Here is a 10858-nt window from a genome sequence, read left to right as displayed (position 1 = left end):
GCTCCAACTTGCCTCAACACACCTGCCTTTAAGTTTCTAGTATGCCTAGTAAGAGCTTGATTAGCTGGTTCAGGTGTGTTTAATTGGGGTTGGAGCTAAACTCTTCAGGACACCGGTCCTCCAGGACCAAGTTTGGACACCTACACAAACAGTCTACTTACACAGTAGGCTACATTTCTATGTTGCAAACATGAAATAATAGTGAAAGTATTTGGAGAAAAGTATTTAATCCGGATATAGACTCTGATGTTGCGGCAGCCTCAATCAAAACGAGCAATTAACCTTTGGAACTAATGATAATATAGATTGTATATGTTACATTATGCCAGTAGGTGTCAAACAGTGACTGTTAAATGTATTTTGATGTCTGAATCATTCAAGTGATTCGTTCTAAAACTCTGGACTAAACAAGTCTTCAAAACACACACACACATAAAACAAACCATGAGTTCCAACCTACTTTCTTATTTTATCTTTGAAGAGTCATTCTTGAATCTAACGCTATCTTTAACTCTATAAAGCCTATATCTATGTCTCATATCTGATATACACATTTCTAAGACATCTAAATTAAAATTTTACTGGTTTTTATAGGAAATAGTAATTTATTATATTGTTAGTGATATTTCAAGCTAAACACTGAAGTGGACCGTTCACTGGATTATCCATACATAATTTTTTAGAAAAAATAATGTTAAAATGTTGAAGTTGTGAGAGCTTTGATCATGATCATTTAAATTGATTCGTTCTAAAACTCTGGACTAAACAAGTCTTCAATTTTTTTTTTTTTTTCAAATGATTTTTTAGCTACATAATGAATTCATTTCAATTAATAAATATTTTTAAATACACTCATATATAACATTTTAGACATTTATAAATAGACTTATTTATAACATTAAATAAAACATTTTGTCAGAAACTCAAATTACATATTTTGTTTGGTTGTCTCTAATGTTTGTTTTCAGAATCGTGGGAGAATCATAGCATAAAAATACATAGGTTAACATATCAGACATCTAACTAATACCATTAGTACTGTTTATAGCCTATTATGTTTCATGTTACTACTGTATGTATGTTTACGAACTATGTATGAATTATGTAGTCCCCCAGGCCCCCCTTCTTTTGGTTCATTCCGCGATCCATGCTGAGATGGGCTCTCAATGATCATTTAAATTGTGTCTTACTAATATATATTATTGGTAGATATAGAATAACAATTGATATTTGTATGCATTTTATGTAAGTAGTCTGCTAAACTGTCATAAAGATCTCACTGATTTACATTAAAACCTATCAGAAATTAATTATACTTTTTGACCATATAAATATCAGTATCTGCACCAAATTGCATATTTTTGCTCGGCCTCTTAATAAAAAGTTGTTTTTTTCCCTCTCTCTCTCCTTGAGTATGAGCTCCATATTCTCCTATTTCATACTATATGAGCCATAAAAGCCTCAAATGATGCAAACAAGATTTTTCTATTATTGCATATGACAGGATTTCTACAGGGTTAATAAACAATAAATTATGTATAATTTATAAATATATGATGACTAAAATACTATATAATGAATAAAATGATGGCTAAAAGGTGTTCGGCACAACACACAGTAAAATGACAATATTAATTACATAGCAGAAGCCACATGTCATATTATGTTCATTAAATGGTTATTACATGATAATACCTTTTTTGTACAGTATATTATTTTTTTTATATTATTGCTAGGCTGTTAGGGTGGTTGATAATTCAGTCTTTAGCTCGGGCAGTGCCACGACGCCCCCGACCCCATCCGGACCTGCATCCACCGGGTCAGCTTCATGTGGTGCGCCGACAGCATGCTCTACCACTGCATGTCCGACCCGGAGGGAGAGTACTCGGACCCGTGCTCGTGCGACACCAGCGAGGAACGTTTCTGCCTTCGCTGGACGGCCCTGTTGGGTCTGTCGGTGTTGGCACCCTGTCTGTGCTGCTACCCGCCGCTTCACGCGTGCCACCGCTGCGGCGTGGCCTGCGGTTGCTGCGGAGGAAAGCACAAGGCTGTCGGCTGAACCCCCCCGCCCGTCCCGAATGAACCCTAAACTCCCCTCGGAACACTAGCACTGAGGATGGCAGGAGCGGACGAAACCGACGCTGCCCAGTTGGCGCTTTTACTGTCCTTAACTTTATGGTCTCTCCTGGTTCCAGAAAACAATTCATGCATTATCTGGCTTGAAAATTTTAATGGTTGGTTGTTTTATATATATATATATATATATATATAATTAGAGAGATAGAGAGAGAGAGAGAGAGCAGATCTATTGTGAAGTAAAAGAAGTTGAGATCTGCAGATTTGTGGTTAAAGGTGCTACGTTTTATACAACCTAAAGTCCATTACAATAGAAAATAATTTAGAAAAAAAAAACCTTTTCGTTTGTTCAATTAGTTAAATATTGAAATTAAAAAAAGTTTTACAGCTAAAACGGTTGATTTTATATATATATATATAATTAGAGAGATAGAGAGAGAGAGAGAGAGCAGATCTATTGTGAAGGAAAAGAAGTTGAGATCTGCAGATTTGTGGTTAAAGGTGCTACGTTTTATACAACCTAAAGTCCATTACAATAGAAAATAATTTAGAAAAAAAAACCTTTTCGTTTGTTCAATTAGTTAAATATTGAAATTAAAAAAAGTTTTACAGCTAAAACGGTTGATTTAGACAATGTTAAAGCTCAAATAACAAACATTATACTGAAATGAAGTACACTTACGTCTTTTTTCAAAAATAAATTGGAAATATTATGTATGTTAATTGCCCAAGTTGGTCACATCTAATTTTGCATCTTTGCATGATCCTGGTCACAATTCTTATAGTATAATGCCTTTTTTTCAGTTTTTCTTAATTCTGAATAAATTGCCTTTGGGGAACAGCTCACGTTCTTCATATTTATTCAGCTTTTCTGCACCCTTGAAGGGCTCTTCGGGAAGGGGCGCCATTTGTAGGGACGTTCCAAACGAAAGTAAACAACTAAAACCCTTCATGAAGGCACTTCTAGAAGTCCATTAGCGAAGGGAACATGCAATAGTCACTTTAAGAATGTGATTTCCGTTTGTGATCATATGATCTTGGGTTATGAGTTCTTGCAATGCATTTTAAAGCAATGATTCAGGACGATTTCAAAACCTTGCCTTTGGCAACATTTCTGCAAAATAATACTAAGCTGCTTCTTGCACTTTTTGTGACACTTTCTAAGTGAAATGTCCAGTGAGTGCTGCTAAAAGCACATTCAGTTAATCCGAAATGGATAAAAACACTAAAAGGTTCAATAAAAATACCACCAACACAAAACCCTACCTGCTGTACCAGGTGAGCCACCAATCAAGTAGCCAAACATGTGGAGTTTTTTTTGTGATGCAATTTTTTTTGCTAAATGTATTAGTTTATAGATCATACACTATGGTAAAAGTGTTTATGGTCATAACACAGTATTATGCACGGAACTTAAGTCTTTGTTAATCGATAACCTGCACCTGTAATCATAATTTGTGTGAAAATGAATAAAAGTTGTTGGTGCTTTACTGCCACTAGTATTCATTTCAGCTGGAAACTGAAGTGTATTCTATGTATAGGTAAGATTTTGGAGTTTTGCAGAAATGTAAATACAGTGGAGGCATATTTTTCAAATGAGCCTATGTTGCAATTGAACCAAGTGTGAAAACATACAGATAATATAACAGAGCAAATGCTTCAGGATAAATTGGTGATCCAACATGCCAAAGTTTCCCTTGTATTCCTTTCACTATTCTCTCTCTCTCTCTTTCACATACACACAAACTCAAACACACACACACACAGGTTTGTTTTTGTGAATTGTGGGGATATTCCATAGGTGTAATGGGTTTTATACTGTACAAACTGTATGTGCTATTGCCCTACACAAACCCTACACCTAAACCTACCCCTTAAAGGCGGGCGTACACAGTGCGATTCTGAAGGTCGGAACGCCGTGAGCTCTGGCACATGTCACGATTGAGTTTATCCGAGGCAGTCACACACAACACGAATTTACTACGATTTTACAAACTCTGACGTAAGCATTACGTTTCGCGCCATTCATAAAAATATGGATTCTGAGGACGAAATAGTTTCTTTGAAGCAGGCGGCATTTCTGAATTTCTGCTCGTTTTGCCGGAAATACAACAGGCATATTCATTCATAAAGCTGAACGGCAAATTTGGCACATTCGGAATAACAAATAAAAAATAGAACTGTATAATTAAACTAAAATTATTATAGACTATATGGTTTTTGTCATCTTCTGATTGGTCAACTTCAAATGGATCGCCAAATCGTCTCATTCAACCGCACATATGCCACGAATTTAAACCGACAGCATCCGATTATTTTTACATGTTTGAAAATTATCGGGAGGACGGGAGGTGTTACAGGAAACTTTGTGCATTTTTACTTTCTCAAAAAAACTCACTCTGTATGATTTATATTTTGAAAAATGCGGACATGGGGTACTGTCCTCATAAGTCACCTTCTCCTTGTAATACCTATGTCATACCCATGTCATTATACAAATTTGTGTCCTCATATGTCACAAAAACGCGCACACACATTCTCACACACACACACACACACACATGCACACAATGTTAGCAGGTCTCCCCAGCACTGGACCTCTTCCTGTCTGGCAGTGCTCCACTGTGTGTCTTTAGATACTAGTGTAAACAAACCAAAATACACACACAGGTCTCCATATCTGTCGCCTGAATGAACAATATCAAATAACTCAGAACAATATCTAAGACTCATGCAACATCTAAGATACATACACAGTTTGCACACTATTCAATTTCGCAGTACACATTTAACAAGTGAATTTCACCAAAATTTATACTCTGCAGGTTGTGTTGTGGTGCAGTTTGGGATTTGGCAAACTGTAGGATGTGACAGTCATTTAGTGCACAAGTTGAATCATTACTGGTTGCGCATAGACTAGTTCCTTTTTCTCAGAACAGCTGCACATTAGCGTGTCATTTTTAACACAGCACATTTTAGAGAAAAAAACTTGATGCTTGATGTTTTACTCAATGAGTTTACACAATGGTCACAGGACATGCATTTCAGACGCATATTATTAGCAGGTATAAAAAGCCTATAGTGTAGCATATAGACCATTTCAAGGACTTAAACAATAACAAACGTGTTGGAATGCAACTGTGCATGTCTGGTCCTGAAGTATTTCTGGTAGCACCATTTTTAAATCTCAGATCTGTCAAAACAAGCAAAACACAACACAACAGAGGTATTTAAAAAATATATATATAAAATAAACGGTGATTGGAATTGCCTGATCCTTTAAGTCTGACTATGAGGTGCAGACTTACAAAGAACATTAAACGTTTGCCTGAATAGTCTTCCGGATGGCTCAAAGCGGCTTATTATCTGATTGATGCTGCATGCAATGTACACGAGAGCCTACATTTATTTGATCAAAAATACAGAAAAAAACCCAGCAATATTGTGAAATATTACAATTTAAAATAATGTTTTTTCTATTTTAATATACTTTAAAATATAATTTATTTCTGTGATGCAAAGCTGAATTTTCATCAGCCATTACTCCAGTCTTCAGTGTCACATGATCCTTCAGAAATCATTCTATTATGCTGATTTGATACTCAGTTATTGTCAATGTTGGAAACAGTTGTGCTGCTTAATATTTTTTATGACCTGTGATACTTTTTTAGGATTCTTTGAAGAATAAAAGAATAGCATTTAAAATAGAAATCTTTTGTAACAACATACTCTACCATTCAAAAGTTTTTTTTTTTGTTTTTTTTAAAGAAAATTAATACTTTTATTCAGCAAGGATGTTAAAATAATAAAAAGTGATAGTAAAGACTTATACTGTAAAATTTCAGTTTTTGAATAATAATCTGCAAGGATTCATCAATCAATCCGCTTTCATCAATCAAATCAATCAAAGCGCTTTGGGTGTACAACAATACACAATAAAGCGCTATATAAATGCATCATTCATTCATTCATTCATTCATTCAATCCTGTAAAAAAGTATCACAGGTTCCAAAAAAATATTAAGCAGCACAATTGTTTCCAACATTGGCAATAACCGAGTATCAAATCAGCATATTAGTTAACGGTTACACAATACAACATTCAAGTTTACAGTATGCATTTCTATAACTTGTTACTAACTGCATTTGTCAGCTGACAAGATAGCTGAACAACTAATGTGAACATACCTAATTATAGCCCACATAACACTTAGCAATAAAACGGAAATAAAAAACTTTTTTCACCTTTCACCTTTTTTCACTACACACGAACCTAAAAGCTAGGCGCATATGTAAACAATGACGAAATCACAATGCTAGCTTAAATTATGCTGCATCATACTTGAAGAGTTAACGTAAAGAAATACAAATAATCAAATGAAGGAAAAAAAAACGACATTTACTGACATGAATCAAAATGTGTGCTGTATATCATAGAGTTGCAAGTTTCTATCCTGCCTTCGCGCCTGGATTGCAGCCGTGAAGCGAGTTTCAGTTAGTTCCAGGCCAGAGGGAGCACCCAAATACCGAGCAACAAGGATCTAATTTTAATTGACATTTTAAACACCAAAATTAAATAAATCATCACAATCCCACTGTGTATCAAGCGCCTCCCGCCATTGTTTTGAATGCTTTCGACCACTAACTAGAAACATCCAAGGAACAAAGACGTCACTTCCTTAAACCGACGAATAGCCGTTGAAATTGTCTATAGCATGCTGCTAATCAAGCAAGAAAGGTGTGTGTGTGTGTGTGTGTGTGTACCAGTTTGGGTGGTTTATAAGGACACAAATTTGTATAATAACATAGGTATGACACAGGTATTACAATATGAAGATGGTTTATGAGGGCACTACCTGTGTTCCCCGTAATTCAAAAGGCTTAAAAACATACTAAATTATGGGGTTTTTTTGAAAATCTAAAAATGCACAAAATTTTGTGTGAGGGGTAGGTTTAGGGGTAGGGTTGGTGTAGGGCAATAGACAGACTGTGTGTGTGTGTGTGTGTGTGTGTGTGTGTGTGTGTGTATGTGTGTGTGAAGAACAATGATATTGTTGACTCCACATCTTACAGACAAGAATCAATCAATTAGCTGATCAATAGTCCTCTTTGAGCACTGGGGATATGGGAAAATTTGAGTCTCTCTCTCTCTCACACACACACACACACACAGACAAGGTATGTACGTGTGCTGTTTAATAATACATTAAGACGTTTAGTTCATCTTTTAGTTGACATGGGAGACAGTGTGTTTTAAAAACATTTGCCCTCCATGTTCATAGATCTAAATTAATCAGTTGATGCTGGTAGTGGTGATGGTTTATTAAAATTAATCAAAAGGTATATATATATATATATATGACACAACTAGTGGACTTTTAGAGGTTGATTGTTCTTAAATGTGTATTATTTTTAAAAAGGAATATTGCATGTGTGATAGTGATGGGGTCTGACTAAAACATGTTTTTCATTAACAAAGGGGCCTCATCTTAAGACTATGGCGGACTGTGGATACGCCTTCCCACTTCTTTTCCTGGAAGAGTGTGTATGTGTACCGCAGGTCAGTGCCCTGTTGCTCAGCTGAAAAACATCATCTTTATCACTTCCAGACAAAAACACAACACATCTTCTGCTTCCAGACCATCTATGTGATGTATGTGTGTGTTCTCAACACAGGCTCATTGGAAAAACGTGCCTCTACATACATTTTTGCAAAAATTTACTTCTACATACTGTATAATTCACTGCAGGTTCTGGTTGAAATAAACACTAGTGGCAGTAAAACTCCAACAACTTTTATTCCTTTTCATACAAATTATTTTTACAAGGGCAGATTATCAATTATTAAAGACTTATTTTGCCATTCTTTTCAATATAAAATATTATGACTTCAAAACACTTTTAACAAAGTGTGTGATCTGTAAACTAATACATTTTGACGTATGCATCACATAACCAGCTTCATAAGTGTGGCTTTTCTGACATAAACTTGCTTAGTCCCTCACCTGGTATACCATTGCAATGCACAGCGGCTGTGTACAAGTCCTGTAAAACACGAGTCACAATATACAATAAAAGAGAACGAAAATATATAAAAGCAAGCTACAATGGCATGGTTGCTTCAGAACATGTGTTTTTACTTCATGTTTGTTTTTTTGTTTGTTTTTGTTAGGTTTTTTAACACTAGGTTTAAGGTAGGTTTAATGTATATAGTACATTATTTTTAAACGTGATAGAGCATTAACCTTTTAGCGTTATTAACAAACATTTAATTTCCAAATTGTTGCGATACATACAACAACCAACATAATAAAATGTTTCCACATTCACATTTTGCTGAAATGTCACTACAGGCACATATTTCCAATCACCTTGTGTTGTTACTTGTATACAATAAGTGTACTAGCGTATGCTTTTACATCTGGTGGATGATAGAACTGGCAAAAACCCCAGGAAAGCACTATTCTTCAGAAAATGTAATAATATATTAGTAAAACTGTAAATACAACTGCAGTTTCAAATATAATGTTTAATGTGCATTAACAGTGAATTTTACCATATAGAAGTCTGTGTGAGTGGGTGTCTGAAAGAGACAGACATGGTTTGCTCTATCTTTATCTCTGTAGGCTTTCTTTTCGCTCTCTCCTCAATTTCACCTCACAGATTTCCTAAGATTTCATGTTAAGCAATATTTTCCATTCAGCCAGCTGTGTCAATAGCCACGCCAACCCAGCATGTTTTAACACACACAGACACACACACACACACACACACATTCAGTACACACACTCAATAAGGTGGAGGGGTAAATATCAGAGAGCATTTGACACCCTGTACCTTGTCCTCTTAGTATGCGTGTGTGATTACATTTTTCGCCTCTATCGCAAACATTGACCTTTTCAAATGAGTACAATATGTGATCTGTGTGGCAACACAAGACTTCAGGTCAAAAGCTCTATGTGTCATTGTGTGTGCAGTGAGACAGGCAGCAGAAAGATTTTTTTGAAAGCCTGATTGACATTTCGCTGTTTCAATAAAAAAAAAAGTGCTTGAAGGAATGATGAAGGACACACAGAGAAAAATAAAGGCATAATTAGTCAAAGTGACCTACATAGTTATTTAGTTGTGTGTGTGTGTGTGTGTGCGCACACTGGTTTGGGTGGTTTGAGGACACAAATTTGTATAATGACTTGGGTATGACACGTTCAAAAAAACACAATTTAGTATGTTTTTTAAGCCTTTTGAATTACGGGGACACAGGTAGTGTCCTCATAAACGACTTCATATTGTAATACCTGTGTCATACCCAAGTCATTATACAAATTTGTGTCCTCATAAACCACCCAAACCAGCGTGTGTGTGTGTGTGTGTGTGTGTGTTTGACAGTTTTGCATTTTTTTTTTTTTTTATATAATTTTCAAATTTGCTATAACATTCAGTCTCGTTTTAATTAGTTTCATCAGTAATCTTATTAGTTTTAGTTTAGTTTTTATTTTGTGAAAACATTTCTGTTTAGTTTTTATATAGTTTAGTTTCAGTATTAGTTTTGGTTTTAGTAATGTTAAGTTTAGCAGGATTAAAAGATCACTTCCTGAGCGCAGACCAAAGAACGACTTAATTTAACCTTAGTGAAAAAAACTATTTGTTGAGTCAACTTAAAAAACTTTGTTACCCCCTGACTTAAAATTTGTTGTTATCTCAATTTTTCCGGTGTGATGCAGTTGTTTCAACATGTGTTTTTGAGTTGAATCAACAGTTATACTAGTTCATTTAAGTTTTAGCTTAGTTGAGGGCCAATAAACTTACATTTTATTGTTGTCTGGACAATTTATAAGAAAAATTAGTTATGTCTACAAAAAAAAAAAAAAAAGTTGAAATGGCAAAATCTCAAAATTCTTTTTTTGCAGTGATGCTGAGATTGATTAGATGGTAAAAGTATACAAATATACACCAAAATGAAGCAGTCAAGCCTTTTTACTCCATAAATCTACACAAGTTGCTCTTAAAGGCAGAGTTCGTTCTTGTAAAATAATAATAATTTAATAATAAAAGTATACAAGCCCACCACTCCGCTGAGAACCGGATGCATGAGGGATCGTCCCGGATGAGATCCTCAGGTGAAAGGTCATCATGCAGATCATTTTATTTATGGCTAAATTATTATTCATTAATTTTACTAATAGTTAGATTGGGCAAGCCTTCAGAAAAGGGTGTTTAATTACAAAAAAAATTAAATAAAAATTGCCTTGACAATTAAAGGGCATCAAGGGGAAAAGAGGCAGGTGCTTAGTTGTGTTAAAATGGAACAACTTAAAGTATCTTTAGTGTAATCTAATTGTACTTCTTTACATTATTGAAAATACACTTTTAAACTTCTTGAAGTACAGTTAGATTATATTTTAGGCTTCTCTTTAATGTGCTTCTAGAACATTTTCAATAGCATGTAATTTAATGTACTATATCCTGTGAACATTACAACACTAAATTTGTTGAGAACATTTAAAATGAACAACAGCATATACAAACTCTTGAGCAAAATAATTATTATAAATTGTAATAAATTCAAATAAAGATCCGTGAAATGCTATGACAGAACTACTTTAATCAATTTGTGGAACATTTTTGTATTACTGGAAAGTATGAATATTCCATCATTGAATAAAAATGCATAATGCAATTTTCTGCACACACATAAAGAAATTACTGAAAAACAATAAAGCGTAGAGGTGAATAAACTGCTTCTTTTTTTTTTTTTTAACAAAATTAGCCGTTAGCGTTAGTTC

At 34.7% G+C, this 10858-nt stretch overlaps 2 protein-coding genes across 4 annotated transcripts in view; one reads left to right on the top strand and one right to left on the bottom strand.

Annotated features, from left to right (window-relative positions):
• Positions 1 to 10858, top strand: part of LOC107745620 (retinoic acid receptor alpha-A-like) — a 124324-nt gene that overhangs the window by 10067 nt on the left and 103399 nt on the right. The gene's annotated exons all lie outside the window — the stretch shown is intronic.
• Positions 1733 to 10858, bottom strand: part of LOC107745682 (zinc metalloproteinase dpy-31-like) — a 13119-nt gene continuing 3993 nt past the window's right edge. The window contains 1 exon segment of the mRNA XM_016559607.1: positions 1733 to 2028. Coding sequence (XP_016415093.1) covers positions 1733 to 2028 — 296 coding nt within the window.

This window comes from Sinocyclocheilus rhinocerous, unplaced genomic scaffold, assembly GCF_001515625.1.
Source record: "Sinocyclocheilus rhinocerous isolate Xijiao unplaced genomic scaffold, SAMN03320098_v1.1 scaffold672, whole genome shotgun sequence".
NCBI classification, from domain to species: Eukaryota; Metazoa; Chordata; class Actinopteri; order Cypriniformes; family Cyprinidae; genus Sinocyclocheilus; species Sinocyclocheilus rhinocerous.
This window is presented reverse-complemented; position numbering and strand designations above follow the sequence as displayed.